The sequence below is a fragment of the Theropithecus gelada genome, chromosome 4, assembly GCF_003255815.1.
Source record: "Theropithecus gelada isolate Dixy chromosome 4, Tgel_1.0, whole genome shotgun sequence".
NCBI lineage: Eukaryota > Metazoa > Chordata > Mammalia > Primates > Cercopithecidae > Theropithecus > Theropithecus gelada.
In genome coordinates, this window is record NC_037671.1 from 27,465,817 (window position 1) to 27,488,586 (window position 22,770).

The 22,770-nt window shown below is 45.5% G+C and overlaps 1 protein-coding gene across 1 annotated transcript in view; it reads right to left on the minus strand.

Annotated features, from left to right (window-relative positions):
- GPLD1 (glycosylphosphatidylinositol specific phospholipase D1) overlaps nt 1–22,770 on the minus strand; it is a 62,813-nt gene that overhangs the window by 10,299 nt on the left and 29,744 nt on the right. Inside the window, exons 13-22 of the mRNA XM_025381725.1 lie at nt 19,092–19,231; nt 16,595–16,781; nt 12,346–12,456; nt 10,693–10,767; nt 10,436–10,592; nt 9,417–9,558; nt 8,295–8,400; nt 8,116–8,209; nt 796–972; nt 253–413 (exon numbers count right to left, since the gene is read on the minus strand). Coding sequence (XP_025237510.1) covers nt 253–413; nt 796–972; nt 8,116–8,209; nt 8,295–8,400; nt 9,417–9,558; nt 10,436–10,592; nt 10,693–10,767; nt 12,346–12,456; nt 16,595–16,781; nt 19,092–19,231 — 1,350 coding nt within the window. The remainder of the gene's footprint in view (nt 1–252; nt 414–795; nt 973–8,115; nt 8,210–8,294; nt 8,401–9,416; nt 9,559–10,435; nt 10,593–10,692; nt 10,768–12,345; nt 12,457–16,594; nt 16,782–19,091; nt 19,232–22,770) is intronic.

A 22,770-nucleotide genomic window follows, 5' to 3' on the forward strand; every position in this document is an offset into this window, starting at 1 on the left:
AGCAGTGGGAGGCTGTGTGACCAGGAACCTATATAACACCAAGTCCGGTGGGACTTTAGCTCTGGGCACAAATGTTGCAGAACTGTAAGAACTGCAGGCAGCTGGGGCCCACAAAACATGGGCAGATGATGGTGTCCTGACCCCAGAATGTATGAATTCAGGTAAGCATTTTATAGTGGACATGAGTTAACAAGGAATCAGCGATTAGTGATCCTTTCCCAGTAAGGTATAGGATTTTATAGAACACTTTACCTTTTCTTCTGGACATGGAGTCATCCACGATTTGCATTTGCCAGTCATGTCACCAAGGGTGGTCTCTTTGCCATTATATACATAAACTCGGCCATCTTCTCCCCCAATCAGCCCAGAGGTTACATCTGCTATCCTCAGGGGGGCTGCCACAATGATTTCATCTGTAAACAATAAAAATCGACAGAAGGAAGTATTTGACTCCTCACTGTCATCTCTTCCTTTTTCTGCTACTGGATCCTAACCCAATCTCCTGCAAATAATCTTCGTGTCTCCTTTAGCCTGCCGTGATTTCATCCTGGCAAAGGCAAAGGCTTTTGTTTCCTACTTCATTCAGCAATACCAATTACCACAGGTGATTCTCGTATTACCATCTTCCAGAAGTGCAACTCCCTCTCCGGTCTCGCCTGATTCAAGATCTAGCTAAACGTCCTTGGGCCACGGGGCTGTCAATTATAAGGGCAGAGCCCAGATGATGCAATTAGGAGATCCACCCACTGGGCAAAGGGACTCAATTCTTGTCAAAGGGTCCTGTTCCTTTCTTACCTACGCCATCATCATCCAGGTCACTCAAGTGCAGAACGCCACCAAATCGAGAGAAGCGGCGGTCTCCGCTGAAGGTGCTGAGCAGCGGAGGCTGCAGATCGGATGTGAGCGCGTACATCCGAGTGGCTCCGCCTTGGTGCAGGGTCATGGTCAGGAATGCCATCTTAGACACGTCATCTGAAATGAACCACAGTTCCTGCTGGCCTCACAAAAATGAAGGCAATACAGAACACGGAATAGCATCCCATTCTCAAGTGACGCTGATCACTCGGGATCCTACAGGACAGCTGGTTTCAGTGCTGGTCAACTCCGGCAGACAGGGAGGTACAACCAGCTGGGGCACCAAGGCACAAACACCAGAGAGCTTCAGTGATTTCCCTCCAGGCAGGTATTCTGTTTTCCGGTCGTATCCCCCTAATACAGTCTCCACACAACCACCTTTTTATTTTCTCATATCACAAACTGCCTAGGTCACCCCCATGACGGACACATCCAAACACAAGTGGACTCTGGATGGAGTCCAAACTCTTCACAAGGCCTTACAGAATTTGACTCCCACTTGGGGATCTAGCGCCATTAACCCTTTCACCCACACTTCATCATTATGAACTTAAATCACAGCCCAATCTACGTGTTCAATTTCGGCCTTTGGACATGATGCGCTCTCTGCCTGGAATAGAGGCATACGCTCCCGTGTTCCCCGTCCACATCCCTCTGCTGGCTACTCCTGCTCACCCTGCGGAATTTGGCTCAGGTGTCCTCTCCTCTGGGAAGCCTTTCCTAACCTCCCTGGTCTAGAGCAGAGGCCGCTTCCATGTGCTCCCATACGTAATAACACCGAGTCCAGTGGGACTTTAGCTCTGGGCACAAACGCAGCAGAACTACAAGAACTGCAGACAGCTGGGACCCACAAAACATGGTCAAGTGATTGTGTCCTGACCCCAGGACCTCTGAGTTCAGGTAAGCATTTTACAGTGGACATGAGCTGGCCCAGTGCCTTCCGAATACCCATGGCAGGGCAGCACCGCTCTGCATTCACTCCTGTGTCTCCTGCATCAGGCGTCCATTCCACAAGCAATGGGGTCATGGCTCTGTCTCTCTAGCCACTGTCACTAGCATGGTGCTTGGTTCTGTACAAGTATTTAATAAAGTGTTTTTTGAATTAATGAATTTTGAAAGAACTCAAAGCTAGTTGTTGGAATTTCGCTGTAAACTTTGTTATTTGGAACAGAGCTTTGATTTCAGAAATATAAATGGCACCTGTGGGTTGGTGGGGCTGGTGGCCCTCTGAGAAGTTTGCTGTACGCTGGCAAAGCGTCAGTGCGTGGATACGATCTCACATCAGCGTCCACTGAGTTTTGTGTGTATAACTGAGCTAATTTGACCTGTTTTTTTGGACAAACTTGTACCTTGTTTACAGGAAACTGTCCACTAGAAGCCACTGAGGGCCCAAAGCAGAGTCAGCAACAACAGTCAGAAATAACAGCTAGAAAACAGTAGGAAATAAGAAATAGTATTTTAAAAGCTCAGCAATCCGGAGCTTCCCGATATAGGGTAAACAACCTGACCTAACACAATGTCTCCTAAGAAAACAATGTGCCAACAAAGTACAATAGTTAATATTCAGAGTGAAAGCCCAAAATATCAAGAAAAGTTGAAATGAGAGAAAATCTTCCTTCCTTTTTTTTTTTTTTTTTGAGACGGAGTCTTGCTCTGTTGCCCAGGCTGGAGTGCAGTGGCGTGATCTCAGCTCACTGCAAGCTCTGCCTCCTGCGTTCAAGTGATTCTCCTGCCTCAGCCTCCCAAGTAGCTGGATGACAGGTGCCCGCCACCACATCTGGCTAATTTTTTGTATTTTTAGTAGAGATGGGGTTTCACCGTGTTAGGCAGGATGGTCTCGATCGCCTGACCTCGTGATCTGCCTGCCTCGGCCTCCCAAAGTGCTGGGATTACAGGCATGAGCCACCGCGCCTGGCCACGTTCCTTTTCATGCTTCCTAAAGGGACCATGAGCTCCCTGGAGTGCCCAGGAATACAGTAATACTTTCAGCTTTCTGTCCACTCCCTGCCTCAGTCCTTCCACAGGCAGGAGGGTACCTGAGGCTTCTCCCTCTGGCTCTGCCACTGACAGGATGAACACTGGTCTCACTGCATGTGGGAGAATCTCAGAGAAGTCACCCCAAGGTCCAGCTTTTGGAGCAAGAATTAACCTGAACAGGGCTGCCCATTGAGACTGTGTTCTCTAATCCAACTATGTCAGCTCTTCAAAAGTACATATTTTGATATCCCTCTGAATGATTCATGAATCTATTTCACAAATGATTTGAAATGCACAAGGATGAGGAAGAATTGTAATTAATCAATACTCCCAAATCTCTAACATGCATCACAGTCTGTTAAAGAAGAGAAGTATATAATTTAAAATAATTTCATCAAAGTGCTTTTTTAATTCTTCAGAATTAAAATAGAAGAATCTAGACACTTGGAAATTTCAGTCATTCAAAACACCTCACCCTCTCAATCATGCAAATCAAACAATGGATTATCATACACATTTAGACAATTAAGGAGAAAAAATTCAAGGTAATGTTGTAGGCATTTCGTTATTATTTTAGTAATGAAAACAATCCTGAAGAACTTTGGCTTTTAAAAGGGCTACATGTAGCAGAGGCCTTTATGAATTCTCAAATTCCAGAATGCTACTATAACATAGAATTCCTTCTGTAATGCTTATACCTTCTAGTTAACATAGAAGTCCATCTGTAATGCTTATATCTTCGAATTAAGGACCATTATCTTTTTGACCTCCACATTGTCTTCATTTCTGCCATAAGCACTAGCCCCTAGGGTTGTGTTTGGGTTGCGGGGGTGGCAGGTATTTTTTAAATAAACACACACAAGTATTTTACTTCTCAAGTGGAACTTTTCTTCCAGTGGAGGGAGCAGAAAACAACAGAGCTATTGTAATACACAGGTGCATCTCACCAACCCTACTCTTGAAAACCACAGGAAAGAGGATATCATCTTGCAACGTGGTTCATACTCGCGTCTCAGAAAAACTATAAACCTGCTGGACACGGTGGCTCATGCCTATAATCCCAGCACTTTGGGAGGCTGAGGCAGGAGGATCACTTGAGCTCATGGACCTTCCTGGGTAATGCAGTGAGACCCTATCACTACAAAAAAATAGGGCATCAGTGGCATGTGCCTGTAATCTGAGCTACTCAAGAGGCTGAGGCGGGAGGATCACTTGACCTCAGGAGTTCCGGGCTACAGTGAGCTGTGGTCACACCACTGCACTCCAGACTGGGCAACAGAGCAAGACCCTATTGCTTAAAAAGAAAAAGAAAAATTATCAACTATAAGTTACTTAATGTCACCAGCTTTCAGGATTACTGCAAAATAGTCAAAACTATGAAGATGTCAAGAAGATCTTCTATATTTCATCATTATCAAAAGTATGAAAAATACTAAAAAAAAAAAAAAAAAAAAAAGCATAATCCAGGTGTGGTGGCACATGCCTGTAGTCCCAGCTACTTGTGAGCCTAAGACAGGAGGATCACTTGAGCCCAGAAGTTCATGGCCAGCCTGGACAACGTAGCAAGACTCCATCTATTTTAAAAAAAGCATAAAGAAGAAAATTTATATAATATCTATTTCTTTGTGGAGAGTGAGATAGGTAGGTAGGTAGAGAGATATCTATAAACACACATTTTAAACAAAATGGAGATTTTGTGGATTATAAAATTTTAAATCTGATTCTTTTCACATTTAGGCTATTTCTAGCTTTTCACTACTATAAATAATACAGCCATCCCTCAGTATCCACAAGGGATTGGTTCCAGGGCCTCTCACAGATACCAAAATCCACAGATGCTCAAGTATCTGATATAAAATGGTGTAGTGGCTGGGCGCAGTGGCTCACGCCTGTAATCCCAGCACTTTGGGAGGTCGAGGTGGGCAGATCACCTGAGGTAAGGAGTTCGAGACCAGCCTGGCCAGCATGGCGAAACCCCCCTCTACTAAAAATACCAAAAAAAAAAAAATTAGCTGGGCATGGTGGTGCACGTTTGTACTCCCAGCTACTCAGGTGACTGAGGCAGGAGAATTGCTTGAACCCGGGAGGCAGAGGCTGCAGTGAGCTGAGATCACGCCACTACACTCCAGTCTGGGCAAGAGAGTGAGACTCTGTCTCAAAAAGAAAAAAAAAAGTAGATCAAAATTCTCCAATTTAGATTAATCTGTGCCTTACAGCTGTGATTCCCAAACTGCACACTGAAGCGCTTCAGTGAACTCGCAGAGATGCCGTCGATATTTTGAAATTTCAAAGGTAATAGTGACATCTGACACCACATGAACTACTAGGTGGAGGCCAGTCACAGTTACGACATGAGAGCCCTGCATTCCTTTCAGTGATGCCACATCTTTGCAAAGCTGCATATTCGGGGATGGTTGTGATAAAACGCAGGTACTATGCAAAAACTGCTGTAGATTAGGAAATGAGGGAAGTTGTGTCTAACCTGATTCCCAGATTTTTGAAAAGCTGTACAGTATGCAAGGCGTGTGCCCTGTATGGTCACACAGGCACTGCATGTCTAAAGGTCCTATGCCTGTCTTCACATTGGCCAGTCTCTGACTTGAAATTCTCAACAATTGTTTAACAAGGGGCCCTGCATTTTTATTTGGAACTGGGCCCCACAAATTGCATGGGTGAAATACAAGTAAAATACAAGTAAAAATGGGAAAATCTGAACAATGTGGGCCAAATATATCAATAACAATAACCTGATTGTGACATTAATTTATATATATTTATATCTAATATATACATTTATATATAATTCATATATTATAGATACACATATGTATACATTATAGATACACATAATATGTATATATTATAGATAGGCATATATATTATAAATACACATATCCACATATAATCTGTACACATTATATGTACATATATACACATATATGTATGTTATATATATTACATACATATATGTATACATATTTTATACATTTATATTATATATAGTATACTTATATACATATATGTTATAAATTAACATTATATACATATACAAAAGTTATAATTAAACTTATTTTCTATTTTTATTTTTTTTTTTATAAATGGGGTCTCACTGTGGTGCGATCATAGCTCACTGCAGCCTTGAACTCCTGGGCTCAAAAGATCTTCCCACCTCAGCCTCCTGAGTAGATGGAACTATGTGTGCACATCACCATGCCTATGCCTAGCTTTTTTTTTTTCTGTAGAGATGGGGTCTCCCTATATTGCCCAGGCTGGCCTCAAATTCTTGGGCTCATTACAGCAATTACTACTGTTACTGCTTGAGACCGTCATTACAAGACTGAACGAAGGAGGACAAACGTAGAAATGAAAACTTAAAGCAAAAGAAACTGTTTTTTTTGGTTGTTGCTTTGTTTTTTGTTTTGTTTCGTTTTTGTTTTTGAGACAGAGTCTCGCTCTGTCACCCAGGCTGGAGTGCAGTGGCTCAATCTCGGCTCACTGCAAGCTCTGCTTCCCGGGTTCAAGCAATTCTTGTGGCTCAGCCTCTGTAGTAGTTGGGATTACAGGTGTCCGCCACCACACCTGGCTAATTTTTGTATTTTTAGTAGAAACAGGGTTTCACCATGTTGGCCAGGTTGGTCTCTAACTCCTGACCTCAAGTGATCCACCCACCTCTGCCTCCCAAAGTGCTAGGATTACAGGAGTGAGCCACCATACCCCGCCTGCCTGATCCACTTCTGCCTATTATTCAAATCTTTCCCATATTGCATGAAACAAAAATCCTTCTGAAAAATAGTTTGATGATATATAACAAGAGCTTTTAGAAAGATTAGATCCTCTACTCCAGGAATTCCATCTCCAGGAATCTATCCAAAAACGAATCAGAAAGGCAGTCAAAGATGAGGTACATGAGTGTTCAATAATTCCTTATTCACAATAGTGTAACACTGGAAACAAACCTACAATTCCATCAACAGGGTGATGTTAGTAAATGTTGGCATGAAAAAAAATGCAACGTAGATAACAAAAATCATGTTTTAGCAGAATATTTACTAGCATGAGAATGTGCTTAAGACATAAAATAAGTAAAAATATTAGGTATGACAATATCGTATATAGTATAAGCTTCAGTTTTTAAATATCTGGGTAAGGGGTGATTTTTTTCCTTCTATATATTTCCTTGTAATTTCACAAATTTTCACAAAAAGCATAATTCACCTTTATAGTCTGGGAGGGAATAGTTTTTGTTGTTCTTTTTCTTTTTAAAAAAGACTCTTTCCCATAAATAAAATAACGTCTTATTAAAATATGTCTTCAGGGCTGGGTGCAGTGGATCATGCCTGTAATCCCAGCACTTTGGGAGGCCGAGGCGGGAGGATTACTTGAGCCCAGGAGTTAGAGACTAGCCTGGCCACCATGTTGAGATCCTGTCTCTAGGACAAATAAAAAATTAGCCAGTGTGGTGGCTGATACATGCCTGTAGTCCCAGCTACTCAGGAGGCTGGGGTGCAAGGATCACTTGAGCCCAGAAGGTCAAGGCTGCTGTGAGCCATAAGAGCACTGCTGCACTCCAGCCTGGGTGACACGGCAAGACTGTCTCAAAAGAAAAAAAAAAAAAAAGATAGGTCCTCATAGTGAACCTATTCCTAATGAACTCACTTATACAATTTTTCTCTAGCTCCAAGTTCAATGGGATAGGGGCTTTAAAACACATTAAGTTACTGTCATATGTCATTTTCAACAAATTTTTGAAATAGATTTTTATTTTATTTTATTTCATTGTATTGTTTAGATGAAGTCTTGCTCTGTTGCCCAGGCTGGAGTGCAGTGGCATGATCCTGGCTCACTGCAACTTCTGCCTCCCAGGTTCAAGCAATTCTCCTGCCTCAGCCTCCTGAGTAGCTGGGATGACAGGTGTGCACCACCATGCCTGGCTAATTTTTGTATTTTTAGCAGAGGTGAGGTTTCACCATGTTGGCCAGGTTGGTCTCCAACTCCTGACCTCAAGTGATCCTCTCACCTTGGCCTCCCAAAGTGCTGGGATCACAGGTGTGAGCCACCACACCCGGCCTGAAATATTTATAATTTCAGTTTTGTAGATGGTGATACAAAAGTTCTGAGAGGTGAAGTGACTTCCCCAAAGTTACATAGATGGCTATTAATGAAAAAAGGAAATATTTAAATCTAGATCTGTTCAGCTCCAGATCTCATAACTTTCCTCCAATACAACGCGTACAAGGAGCCACACGACTGAAAGGAAGCAAAGTGTCACGGTGCGTGACCTACCACGTGTCGGGGCTCCCACCAGCAGCACCTGGGTCAGAGTTCCATTCATCAGCACGTGGCCACTGGACAGGGAAGAACCCAGTTTCCCCATTGCCTGTGAGATACAATCAATCAATACTGTATAGGCGAGAAAGCTTCGTTGGAGTGTCCACTCTCCTGTGGGGGAGGGCTTGCCATACCTTGTCTCCAGAAATGGTAAACCAGCTTTGGCCGTTTGGTGGGAAGTAGCCATACACCCTCCCAAGGCTCTTTTTCTCATCTCGGATGTGTAACAAACGGCCCAGCCTAGAATGAAGCACACTGGGCTTAGCTGCCAGGGCACAAGACTGAGAGCAGGCCAGGTACTCAGGTGCAAGGAAAGGAAATGCACCTCCCCCCATCCAGGCCTCCCGGCAGGCCCTCTGTCTCTGTGATCCTAGGCCTGAAAGCGTGGGGACTATCGGAGTTAATCGCAACATCCAGGTTCTCCAGGTGCCACACCCACCATTCTGCTCCCAATTGACAGGCCTCCCAGCAGACTCTCTGGGATAGAGGTATAGGGGTACCTACTGTTATGGGCTCAATGGTGGTCCTCCCATCCCTACACTTAAGTCCTAACCCCCAGTATCTCTGAATGTGATCGTATTTGAAGATAGAATCTTTAAAGAGGTGATTAAGTTAAGACGAGGTCATTTGGGTGAACCCTGATGCAATACAACGGGTGTCTTTCAAAGAAGAGGAGAGGCAGGAGGATCACTTGAGCCAGTTTGAGACCAGCCTGGGCAACACTGCAAAAACCCATCCCTACAGAAATGTTTTTAAATTAAAAAAAAAATGAATTAGGCATGGGTACACACTTGTAGTCCCAGCTATTCAGGAGGCTGAGGCAGGAGGATCCCTTGAGCCTATGAGTTCGAGGCTGCAGTGAGTTACCACTGCCCTCTGCCCTTTGCAACAGAGTGAACCCTCACCCCCTCCTCCCAAAAGAAAAAAACAGAAGTGAGGAATGGGTCACAGACACACACAGAGCGAAGACAGCCATCTGCAAGCTAAGGAGAGAGGCATCAGGAGAAACCAACTCTCTGACCTCAACCTTCATCTTCGACTTCCAGCTTCCAGAACTGTGAGAAAGTAATACAGTTGTCTATTGTATTTTTGTATTTCTAAAGAGGAGAATTTGCAACCTTGCCCAGAGCCTTAGCTTTTCCTTCAAAGGTCAAGCATTTCCTAGCCCTTCTGCCTGACTCCCATGCTCAGTGGGCTCCACAGCAGCTGGTACCTGCCCCTGTGGTCATGGGTCCCAGCCCCAGCATCAGCCTCACCTGCTGGCATTCTTCCAGGTCGGGCTCCCAACCAGCAGCAAGGTTCTGTTGTCCACAGTGACACCGTGAAGGGAGTATCCAAACCAGGCAAAGTCTTCCTCGCCTCTCACCGTCCAGTTGGCCGCCTCCACGTTCAGTTTCTCTAAAGAAGACAACTCATCCTTTTTACTAATACTTTAAGTGAGAGGACTACTGGGGTGAAAAGAAAGCATCCTTTTCATAGCCTAATAGAAGTGGGTTCGTTTTGTTGAGCTTTTGCCAGAAGTCTTTTATGTTCCCACGCTGAACCCAGGACCCCAATGTCAAAAATGAATCTCACACTTCATAGGAGAAATACATTTCTAGAGTTCACTTCTGTGGAGCGGAGGATGCTATTTAAAAAGACTCTGGGCCAGGTGTGGTGGCTCACACCTGTAACCCCAGCACTTTGGGAGGCCAAGGCGGGTGGATCACCTGAGGTCAGGAGTTCAAGACCAGCCTAACCAATATTGTGAAACCCCGTCTCTACTAAAAATACAAAAATTAGCCAAGCGTGGTGGCGTGCGCCTGTAGTCCCAGCTACTCAGGAGGCTGAGACAGACTTGCTTGAAGCTGGGAGGTGGAGCTTGCAGTGAGCCAAGATCATGCTACTGCACTCCAGCCTGGGTGACATAGTGAGACTGTCTCAAAACAAAACAAAACAAAACAAACAAACAAAAACGGCTATGGACTGTTGAGAGCACCACTAAGATGCTGTTGGTGCAAAGCCTCCTCAGTGTTTCTATTTTACATAGAGGCACTATGGGAATAGTCTATTTGCCCTCTTTGGCTCTCTACCTAGAAATTGTGGGTCACCTTTTGTATTTTCAGTGAATCTATGCACATCACTTGCCAGAACATCTTTAAGAGTAACGGACTGTTAGAAAATGTTGGTGAAATTATATGGAATAAGGAAAAAGGCCATAAACCCCTATGCAGGATAAGTTAGCGTAGACACACAGAGTAGCCATGGTCTCCACCCATTCCCCCTCAGGCACTACCTTTGTCGCTCAGGCTGGGGCCAGAATAAAACGCAGCCACAATTCCCTTCTGCTTCCCTCCACCTGGTGCAAAAGGGGAGCCAATGACCAGATCGGGCTCACTGTCTCCATTCACATCTGCAGCCAAGAGAGTCCAGCCCAAGTTACAGTAGATGTCCTTAAGAAGAAACCAGGAAAGCACATTTTACCCAGCCCTGGTGGCAATTAGGATACAGTAAGTTCTAGGTTTCTGTGCCTGGCTAAAGTGGTAAACATACCTGGCAAGAGATGGTGATGTTAGGGGAAGAAGACATTCTTCCTTGTTTGGAACCAAAGTAGACATACACGGCACCCTAGATAAGGACAAACAGCAGACAGACATGAGGCTCTGGTGGTGACTCAAGAACCTTAAATAACAGCAAGACTAAAAGGACTGACTCTGGGTCCAGGTATGGTGGCTGATGCCTATAATCCCAGTGCTTTGGGAAGCCCAAGTGGGAACATGGCTTGAGGCCAGAAGTTCAAGACCAGCCTGGACAACATAGTGAGATTCTGGGTCCACGAAAAACAAATTTTTAATTAAAGCGAGACCTTGTCAAATTATCACCACCCCCAATGGTTGGGAGCTTGACGACAGACAGAAATCCATCCTATGCATGGCTGCTGGGCTGAAAGGAATTTTTTTAAAGTCTGTCACTTCTATCAGACTATGAGAGTCCGCAATGCAGAAATGATGGCACTTATATCTTTGCCTCCGCGATGTCTTACTCAAGATCCTCCACACACAATTGTGCAGTGTGCTTGCAGAATGACTTACTCAACTCCTTGCCCACTTCAAGGCCCAGCACAGTTTCAGGCTCTTCCATGAAGCCCCCAGGCCACACCCTGTTGTACCCATGGCACATCTGAATGCCAACATACCACATCGGTACCACTTGTCTGCCTGAGGATACACACTGTGCTATTTTATTCTGTGTTACCAATCAGTTCCTCCTATAACTTGCCTGTCTCAATCCCCATTCATTCTACAAGCACTTCTTTCCCATCATAAGCCATGTACTAGGTGCACAATGACAAAGAAGACCAATCTCTATCCTCCTGAAAGGCTGGCATGCAGGTCATTATGACACCCAGGGAAGAAGGGGCTGTAACAGGTACAAGCACAGGATGCTATGTGGGGACAAAGAAGTATCAGCCTCACCCAGGAGTTAGGTAATAGTTTCGGCAAGAAGTGACTGTCACTCCTAAAGAAAGACAGGGGATAAAAAGCCTTTCAAGCAGAGGAAACTGTACGAGCAAAGGTCACAAAGTGAGACAGCCTGATGAGTTCAGGATGTGACAGACTGCTGGCATGTCTAGAAATGGAGTGTGAGGCGGAAGGGGCAAGAGGTGAGCGTGCGGAGGACAGCCGGCAAGGGAGGGCCCTCGACCTCCACGGTCACACATGGCGCCCGGATTCGTGGGCCCTGCTGTGGTAGGAAGCACCTGTGGGAAGCAAGCCCTGTGGTCCAGGGCCCAGGATCTCTGCCTCAGTAAGAAAGGAGGCAACAGGCAGGGATCCAGCATTTGAGGAATGGTCCGGGGAAGTCACCTCGCTGTTTTGATAACCAGAAATTACAGATTAGCTGGAATTTCTGTCTCCCTTACTGGCATTCAGCATGGTGGGGGACGAAAAAAAGAGCAAAGTACCTGGTGGAACTGGGAAACCATAGGGCCAAAATAAGGCCAGGGAGGCAGCAGCAGGTGTTACAAGGTAACTCAAGGTCACGGCAAGAACTCCATAGGGGCCTGAGATGATCTGCTCACAAATGCTCTGTCTGATACACTGGCTGTCTGCTTTGCTCCAGGGGCTCGCCCCAGCACTGGCCTCCCTCAGAGTCCCCTCCCTGCCACCCCATTCTCCTCCAACCCTACCCCAGCAGCAGCCTTACTTTGTAGGTGAGCTGCTCGGAGCCCACCGAGGGTGCTCCCACAGCCAGGTCAGGCACGCCGTCCATGTTAAAGTCCAACACAGCCAAGGCCGAGCCAAACCGACCTGAGGGCTGAAGACGCACAAGTTTACTTCCCCTGGGCTAAGCCACGGCCTTGGAAAGAACACTCCTGACTCCCAGGGAGTAGAGAGGCCTGGGGACCCCCCCAACCCCGCCACCCAAAAGCTGAAGGTGCAGCAGCAAGCTGTAACGTATCTGCAACACATCAGTCAGGGAGCTCTGCACAAGTACATTTTCAGCATGTCTGGCTGCCTTGAGAGGAAGCAGAGGTGCCAGAAAGTAAAGGGTCGGTTCTTATGAGTTCTAGGTTTGTAGAAAATAGCCTCATGTATGTTCTGACCCACATTAAGCACAAAACTTACCTTCGAAAGTACCTAAAATAGGCCGGGTGTGGTGGCTCACGCCTGTAATCCCAGCACTTTGGGAGGCCAAGGCGGGTGGATCGCCTGAGGTCAGGAGTTCGAGACCAGCCTGGCCAACACAGTGAAACCCCATCTGTACTAAAAGTACAAAAATTAGCCAGGCGTGGTGGCACATGCCTGTAATCCCAGCTACTCTGGAGGCCCAGGCAGGAGAATCACTTGAACCCGGGAGGCGGAGGTTGCAGTGAGCCAAGACTGTGCCACTGCACTCCAGCCTAGGTAACAGAGCGAGACTCCACCTCAAACAAAAAAAGAAAGTATATAAAATAATAATCATATAACAACAGCAACAGTAGCTAACATTTGTTGAATACTCAGGATGTTCTAGAGCCATGCTGACCAAGGTGGTAGCCCCTAGCCAAATAGGGCTGTTACCTTTAAAGTAATTAACATTAAATAGAATTAAAAATTCAGTTTCTGCCCTAGCGCAGTGGCTTAAGCCTGTAATCCCAGCACTTTGGGAGGCCGAGGCGAGCGGATCACCTGAGGAGTTTGAGATCAGCCTGGTCAACATGGCGAAACCCCATGTCCACTAAAAATATAAAAATTAGCCAGGTGTGGTGGCGGGCACCTGTAATCCCAGCTACTCGGGAGGCTGAGGCAGGAGAATCGCCTGAACCTGGGAGGCGGAGGTTGCAGTGAGCCGAGATCATGCCACTGCACTCCAGCCTGGACGACAAAAGCAAAACTCCATCTCAAAACAAACAAAATAAATAAGTAAATAATAAAAATTCCGTTTCTCAGTTGCAATAGCCACATTTCAAATGTTCAAAGTCTGTGTTTTATGTCTCCCGCACTGGACAGCACAGCTACAGAACATTCCTATCAGTGCAGAAAGTCCTGCAGGACGGCGCCGCTGTAGACATTGTTCCAAGCACTTCAAATGGATTAAGGTAGGAACTGTTAGCATCCTCACTTTGACAGTTTACAGATGGAAAACTCAATCTCTTCAGAGACACTTTTCTTCCAAAGTGGATTTTCTCTATCTTTCTTATCCTACTGTCTGGAATCAGCGTAGACCTAAAAGCAATTCACTGGGTTCTCCAATTCTTTCTTTCTCTTTCTTTCTCTCTCTCTCTCTCTCTCTCTGTTTTTGAGATGGAGTTTCGCTCTTGTTGCCAGGCTAGAGTGTAATGGCATGATCTCGGCTCACCGCAACCTCCGCCTCCTGGGTTCAAGCTATTCTCCTGCCTCAGTTTCCCGAGTAGCTGGGATTACAGGTATGTGCCACCACGCCTGGTTAATTTTGTATTTTTAGTAGAGACGGGGTTTCACCACATTGGTCAGGCTGGTCTCTATCTCTTGACCTCATGATCTGCCCGCGTTGGCCTCCCAAAGTGCTGGGATTATAGGCATGAGCCACAGTGCTGGGCCAGGTTCTCCAGTTCTTTCATAACTTATGTAGCAATGAATGGCCTTTCACACAGTGGTGTTTGCCACGTAACACACATGTTGCAGGACCCACGTCCCTTATTTATTGGGTAATCTCTCCACACCCGTGTGCAGTGGCATCTATAAGTACTGCCCCTTTCTATAAGGCAGAAACTTGATAAACAAGAAAAGGTTGCTTGGGGACACAAAACTCGCTAGGGCAGGGTGGGAACCCATAACTCAGGGCTCTGCCCACTGAGGACTGATTCATTTCATCACCATCAGCTGCACCATTCAGCCCTCCTATGGGCCAGCCAGTCATTCCTAGAGGAGCACAGAAGTTTAAACCAGGCCATGCCTTGAGATTATCATAAACCTTCATTGTATCAATGAGGACAGGGAGATGCTCACTGCAGTCAGGGCCTGAGGGCAGGATTCCCATCCCTCGTCCATGCCTGTATCTTGCCATCTTTGAAATTATCAAAGGTCACTGGGGGAGGAGGGCATGGAGCCACTTCCTTTCTCACCCAAGTGGTATTTGAGAGAGTTTAGCAGCCACAGGAAGCAGTTTCCTCTCTTATTCCCTGTCTATATGCACCCAAAGGTTTATACTTTACACAACAGTCTGACGGGGAAAGGCTTTGTAGAGAAGTAAGAAGCAACAGGATTAGATAGACGTCTTTTGGAAATTGTTCATGTGGTGTCAGAAGGCTCTGAAAAATGCTGTCCCTCTGGGACTGTGACCTTACACACTGGCCAGTCACCTTATTTGTACATGTTGGATTCAGAGCTCCTTTCATCAGAGCCTAAACTAGATCATAAACCATTGTACTTCTTATTTTTGAAAGCATGTTCGTGGCTGGGTACAGTGGCTCACACCTATAATCCCAGAACTTTGGGAGGCTGAGGCGGACGGATCACCTGAGGTCAAGAGTTCGAGACCAGCCTTACCAAAATGGTGAAACCCCGTCTCTACTAAAAATACAAAAATTAGCTGGTCATGGCAGTGCATGCTTGTAGTCCTAGCTACTTGGGATGCTGAGAAGGGAGAATAACTTAAACCCAGAAGGCAGAGGTTGCAGTGAGCCAAGATCATGCCACTGCACTCCAATCTGGACAACAAAGTGAGACTCTGTCTCAGAAAAAAAAAAAAAAAAAAAAGCATGTTCGGGTGTGCCATCTTATTTTCTCTTCACAGGATTAACTTCACAGCAAAAGGGTAAGTGGCTTGCCCAGAACAAGAACCACGACGATCCGACCGGAAGTCTAGGGTTCCTTCCCCCTCTGGCGCTTGACACTCAGAGAATGCAGTGCCAGGATAGTGTCACCAAAAGCCCCACACTCGTCGATGACTAGCAGCAGGGCTCTGTCTACCCCATCCCCCTGCCCCCCCCCCCCCCCCCCACTTATTGCTGTTACAAAAACTAAAGCCTCTGATGTTAGAAAAACTTTCCGGGACCCTAGCGCTCTCTGGAGGAATTAATGCTTGGACTCCATGAGGAATGTCTGTAGTCACTGTGGGTGTTTTCAGGTGATAAATAACCACTTAGGACAAAAGAATGAAATCTAAAGAAAGTCTGGCGTTTAGTTAATAGTGAGGTACCAATGTTGTTTTTATTCTTAATTTTTGACAAGTATACCATGATTATGTAAGATGTTAACATAAGGGAAAATGAGTAAACGGTACATGGGAACTCTCTGTACTGTCTTTATACCTTTTCTGTGAATCTAAAATTCTGGCCAGGCACAGTGGCTCACGTCTGTAATCCCAACACTTTGGGAGGCCTAGGCGGGTGCATTACCTGAGGTCAGGAGTTCGAGACCAGCCTGGCCAACATGGAGAAACTGCATCTCTACTAAAAATAAAAAAATTAGCCAGGCATGGTGGTGTGCACCTGTAGTTCCAGCTACTCGGGAGGCTGAGGCAGGAAAATTGCTTGAACCTAGGAGGTGGAGGTTGCAGTCAGCAGAAATTACGCCTCTGCACTCCAGCCTGGGTGACAGAGCGAGAGATTCCATCTCAAATAAACAAACAAACTAATTAATTAAAATATTTATAAAGTTTTATAAATACATACTATTTCGTGTGTGTGTGTGTGTGTGTATAAAGAGGTTTTATATTATCAATTATATTATCAAGAAATCACATCCCAACTGGCCACTCAAAGCAGTTCTCAATAGCATGTGTGTTTTTGAAAGGTATTAGACTAATGATAGAATAAAATAAATGATGTAAACATGCTTTTAAAAATAAAAAGTGCTTCACAAATGTACACCATTAGCTGTTTGTTACTGTAATTATTCTTGTTATAAGTTACTCATCCTGGAGAATCTGCCACAAAATGTAAGCAGTGGCTATTGACCACTAGAAGAGAAAGAATGAGATGGTGTCTCACCTGGAAACCTTCAAGGATCCTGTGGGCCTCCTTGTCCAGGTCCAGGTCAACGGGCGGCAGGCCCAGGTCATTGCCGTAGATGAGGTACACGCGCCCGATGTGGATGCGGCCAGGGCGGCTGTAGCCTGGTGCGCCCACCACGAGGTCACCGTACCCATCTTGGTTGAGGTCAGCTGAGGTCATTGCCCTTAGGGAAGTGAAGGAACCCACCATGGTATGCACTGAGCACTAGGGGTAAAGCTGTCGCCTGCTTCTATCCTTTCTAGAGCCCAGTCCGTTAACTTTCTCTCACTGACTTTTCTACCCTGCGTGACTGTTGTGAATATTCACTTCTGACGTATTGTTTGAGAAATTCAGTCTCATTCTTCAAGGGGAAAAATAAAATAAAAATGGACAAATCAAGGCCTCTAAGCATTTTTGGACCACATAACCTGAGAGGATGAAAAGTATCCTCATGAAGCTTCCTGTCTTATACACAAAACCAGGGCTTGCCTGAGAGTAAAGAGGAAATTCGTGTCCAGCCAAGTCCCTCCAGCCAATGGCTCAGGCCACTTTCTGATCTGCTCAACTCATTTCAATGTGTTACTTGACCAAAGACAAGCTTGTGTGAAATAGACTATGTTTCTACCATAGCCACACAGGCACCTGGTAGTGGGCCAAATCAAGAAATCAAGTGTTCAACCTATTTAGTAGTTTACATGAGATTCCACAAGCCACCAGCTATAGAGCTGGATAAACTGAGTCAAAGGTTCAACTGTCACCACTGGGGCTGGAAAGACCAAAAGTCATTTGTTTATTCTAGTTCTTATTGCCACATAAAGAACAAATGGCAGGCTGGGCACAGTGGCTCATGCCTGTAATCCCAGCACTTTGGGAGGCTGAGGCGGGTGGATCATCTGAGGTCAGGAGTTTGAGACCAGCCTGGCCAAGACGGTGAAACCCTGTCTCTACTAAATATACAAAAATTAGCTGGGTATGGAGGCAGGCGCCTGTAATCGCAGCTACTCTGGAGGCTGAGGCAGAAGAATCTCTTGAACCCGGGAGGCGGAGGTTCCAGTAAGCCGAAATCAGAACAAATGGCAGAACAAAGGAAAAAGGCAAGAGCAGTTGTTTAAGGCTGTGATACCTGGTGGGAGGGGCAGACACTCCAGTGGATCCACTGCTCTTCTCTGCACTTTGGAGGCTCAGTGCTGGCCAGTAATGGCCCTAGGGATGCCCCTGTGGCTGGCTGTGCTTGTGTAGCTGCCAGTCCAGCAGGAGGCCTTTTGGATCTTTCAGGGAGGTGGCCAAGAAGAGCCATTACAAGTGAACGAACAGTAAAGACAGCATTCACCTCCCAGTCTCCTGCACTAGAGCTAAATGCACAGAGGCCCCGAAAGGAAGGACAGTCAGGAAATTGTGCCAAGGAAATGTGATGCCCTTTGGAATTAAGGAGTGTGATTTTTTTAAAAAAAGCCTTCATCCAAACTTCCAGAAAACAGTCACTTTTATATACTTGAGCTTAGTTTTGTATGTTCTTATTGTTTTGTTTTGTTTTGTTTTGATTTATTTTGGGGGGCTTAGTTTTGGCTGAATTTTAAAATCAGAGGAATTCCTAACTTTCTCTTTATAAAACTGTCATGGTATACCAGCTTTTACCATATGAAGTTACAATATTTAAATCACTATAACAGCTATCGGCTTACAACCTTCAAATGTTATTAGATTACAAAAGAAATCTGTAAGAATATATCTCCAAGAACATCAGAGCTTTACAAGAATTCCATGAAATAATCCTTTATTGTTGTGATTATTTAGGAAACCAAAAGTTCCTTGTATTTAAACATATTTGACCAAGTATAAGGAGATCATTTCATTGTTACAATAACTTAACCATTAAATTAATGCTTTTGTGAGGTGCAGTGGCTTATGCTTGTAATCCCAGCACTTTGGGAGGCTGAGGCAGGTGGATTGCTTGAGCCCAGGAGTTTAAGACCAGCCTAGGCAACACAGCAAGACCCCATCTCTAGTACAGAAAAAAAAAAATTGTAAATCAAATAAATTAACACTTTTGTTGATGATGAATTGATTGACAAACAAGGTGCTAACAAGCGCCATTTAAAACAGTTGCAGAGGGCTGGGCACAGTGGCTCATGCCTGTAATCCCAGGACTTTGGGAGGCTGAGGCGGGAGGATCACTTAAATCCAGAAGTTCGAGATCAGCCTGGCCAACATGGTGAAACCTTGTCTTCACTAAAAATATAAAAATTAGCCAGGCGTGGTGGCACGCACCTGTAAATCCCAGCTACTGGGAAACTGAGGCAGAGAATCACTTGAACCTGGGAGGCAGAGGTTGCAGTGAGCCAAGATCAAGCCACTGCACTCTAGTCTGGGTGACAAAGTGAGACTCTGTTTCAAAAATAAAATAAAATAAACTAAAATAAAATACAGTTGCAGAATGACTGAATAAAATTAATACTGCAGAAAACATTCACAAGTTAGATAAACTTATACGTACCAACCAAGCCTCGCATAAGGAAATGACAAGAAGTAAGATGCTAAGGGGCTGGAGATGTGCTTCTGTGACAACTGAGAGCCACCTATGAACATTGTCCTTACGTTCCTTTCCAAAGCCTTGTAGATAAAGGACATGGAATCCTGAAATAAAAGAATCATTACAGAAAGTAAAGACACATAGCATAATCAACAAAGCTACTGTTTCTTGTCCAAAATACTGAACTTGTGTAAAGGAAATCAGTTTTTAGAAGTGCTAAACAATACAACATTAGTTCCTTTCAGCAAGTAAGATCACTTAGGACAGGCAATTAGGATAGTGAAATCATACCCCCAACTTATGCTGAGGGACAGTAGAGTTATAGCCCGAGAGGCTGGGACCAGTATGGGTAGAAAGAGTTATCACTCTGTCGCCAGGCTGGAGTGTAGTGGCGCGATCTCAACTCACTGCAACCTCCGCCTCCTGGGTTCAAGCAGTTCTCCTGCCTCAGCCTCCCTAGAAGCTGGGATTATAGGTGCTCGCCACCACATCCAGCTAATTTTTGTATTTTAGTGGAGATGGGTTTCACCATGTTGGCCAGGCTGGTCTCGAATTCCTGACCTTAAGCGATCCACCCACCTTGGCTCCCCCAAAAGTGCAGGGATTACAGACATGAGCCACCATGCCCGGTGGACTAAAATTTTTTAAAAGACAAATCTATCCAGCTGCAGTGGCTCACACCTGTAATCCTAGCGCTTTAGGAGGCTGAGACAGGAGGAGCACTTGAGCCCAGGAGTTTGAGACCAGCCTGGGCAACATGGAGAAACTCCATCTCAACAAAAAATGCAAAACATTAGCCAAGGGTGGTGGAGCGTGCCTGTAATCCCCACTACTTGGGAGGCTGGGAGGATCACCTGCACCCAGGAGGTTGACGCTGCAGTGAGCTGAGATCTCACCACTGCACTCCAGTCTGAGCAACAGAATGAGACCCTATCTCAACAACAACAACAAAAAGAACAAGTCCTTTCAATCTAGAACTTTAACTGTATTTGTATATATGTATATATTTTTAACAAACAAATAAACTGGAACAACACCAGGATGCCAAAGATATCCTCCAGACCGGCCAGGCATGGTGGCTCACACCTGTAATCCTAGCACTTTGGGAGGTCGAGGTGGGCAGATCACAAGGTCAGGAGTTCAAGACCAGCCTGGCCAATATAGGGAAACCCCGTCTCTACTAAAAATATATAAATTAGCTGGGCATGGTGGTGGGAGCCTGTAGTCCCAGTTACTCGGGAGGCTGAGGCAGGAAAATCACTTGAACCTGGAAGATGGAGGTTGTAGTGAGCCGAGATCGTGCTGCTGCATGCTAGCCTGGGTGACAGAGCATGACTCCGCCTCAAAAAACAAAACAAAAAAAACAAGATATCCTCCAAAGAACACCCAGGTTGAGATGCGACTGTATTTGCTGCCAGGCAGGCATGAGAGGTCACATGCAGAGTGCTAAGAGCCATATGCCAGAGAATTTGGGGGACAACAAGCCACTCAGCTTGAGATGTTGAATGGTTCTTAATGCAGTTACTGCAGAGACAAAAGCACAAACTAGAATGGCCCTGAACAAGCTGACCAGATACTAGATCCATCCAAGTTAAGGGCACACAACTCTAAATCTGCCCAAGGGTGACATGAGACCAAACAAGACTTCCTAGGTCTGCTCCAAAGCAGAGCTCAATTGGCTCAGAGCATTAAGGCAGCCCAGATGGCTCAGGCTCTGGGAAAGTACAGGGTCTGAGGATCTTTCAGGCACGACTATACCTTCTGCTTTGCCCATTCTAATCTCACTGGCAGGCCATGCATAGATTGCTTCATCCCAAAGCCCACCTCTGACTTGCTCATTCATCTAGGAAGCAATTAATCAGCTCCTACTGTATGCCACGCACCATGACAGACACTGGGAACATAGTCCCTCCTCAGAAAATTCATTTTTTTGAAAGGAGAAAATCCAAATATGGCAAGACAAAATGACACGTGCTTTGAGAGAGGTTCCCCTCCCTGATCCAGGACCAGCTACATAATTTAGGGAGACCAGGGCAAAATTAAAACATGCAGCCTTTTGTTAAAAAATTGCTAAAGCCAGGGGCAGTGGCTCATGCCTATAATCCCAGCACTTTGGGAGGCCCAGGTGGGTGGATTACCTAAGGTCAGGAGTTCAAGACCAGCCTGGCCAACATGGCGAAACCCCGTCGCTACTAAAAATACAAAAAGTAGCCGGGCATGGTGGCAGGTGCCTGTAATCCCAGCTACTCAGGAGGCTGAGGCAGGGAATTGCTTAAACCCAGGAGGCAGAGGTTACAGTGAGCTGAGATGGTGCCACTGAACTCTAGCCCGGGCAACAGAGCAAGACTCTGTCTCAAAAAAAAAAAAAAAAATTGTTAAGAATTTTAATGCAGTGACGGCAGAGCATTAAACCTAAACCAGGCCCTTCCCCAATTCCCAGAGACCCCATTCACAAAGTTGTCTAAATCCTTCTGACATTAAGAGCCCACTACAGTCCAATGCCTACTTAGCTTCCTAAGCCTCTCACAGTGATTCATATTCCTTGTCCTGTGCTCCAGGCAAATACAACTACTCAGATTTCCCAACACCTGAAACTTTCCCAATCCACTAACAGAAATGTACTCTCACTGATGAAATACTATCTACTGTCCAAGGCCTAACTTGAATGTCCCCTCCTCCAGGAAGCCTTCTCTGATAGCCTCCAAGGTGACGCTTTTCTCCCTTTTTTTTTTTTTTTTTGAGACAGGCTGTCACTCTAGCACCCAGGCTGGAGTGCAGTGGTGCAACCTCGGCTCACTGCAACCTCTCCCTTCCAGGATCAAGCAATCCTCCCACCTCAGCCTCCGGAATAGCTGGCACTACAAGTACACACCACTACGCCCAGCTAATTTTTTGTTATTTTTTTGTAGAGATAGGTTCTCATTATGTTACCCAGGCTGGTCTCAAACTCCTGAGCTCACGTAATCCACCTGCCTCAGCCACTTAAAGTGCTGGCATTACAAGCATGAGCTACCACACCCTTTCTTCCTGCTACCCAACGATCCCCTTACCTCACCGTGGTATGTGTTGCAGTCTACTCACATAATGGTTATTTTTGTATTTGTCACTCCTTTTAGACTGAACTTTTTTAAGGGTCAGAGTTCATTTGTCTTTCATTTTATATCCCCCAGTAGAGTGTCCTAACAGATAACTTCGTTGATGAATTTCATACACAATGGGGCTATGCAAAGTGAGCCTTCAACATTGTGAACACCTTTGGGACTAAATCCAAAGAAGGACTGGCCTGGGTGCCCAGGGTCCTCTTGACTTGACAGAGACCACTGAGGTGCAGACTCAGGGCATCTTCAGAACCAACCACATATGGATGCCAAGAGCACTTGCTGGCCTGGCACATGCGTAGGCCCAGGCTGGAGTGCACTGGCATGATCATAGCTCACTGTAGCCTCGAACTCCTGGGCTCAAGCAATCTTCCTGCCTTAGCCTCCCAAGCAGCTGTGACAACAGGCACAGCCATCACACCCAGCTAATTTATTTATTTTTGTAGAGACAAGGTCTTGCTATGTTGCCCAGACAGGTCTCAAACTCCTGGCCTCAAGGGATCCTCTCACCTCAGCCTTCCAGCCAACACACCCCACCACAGGTA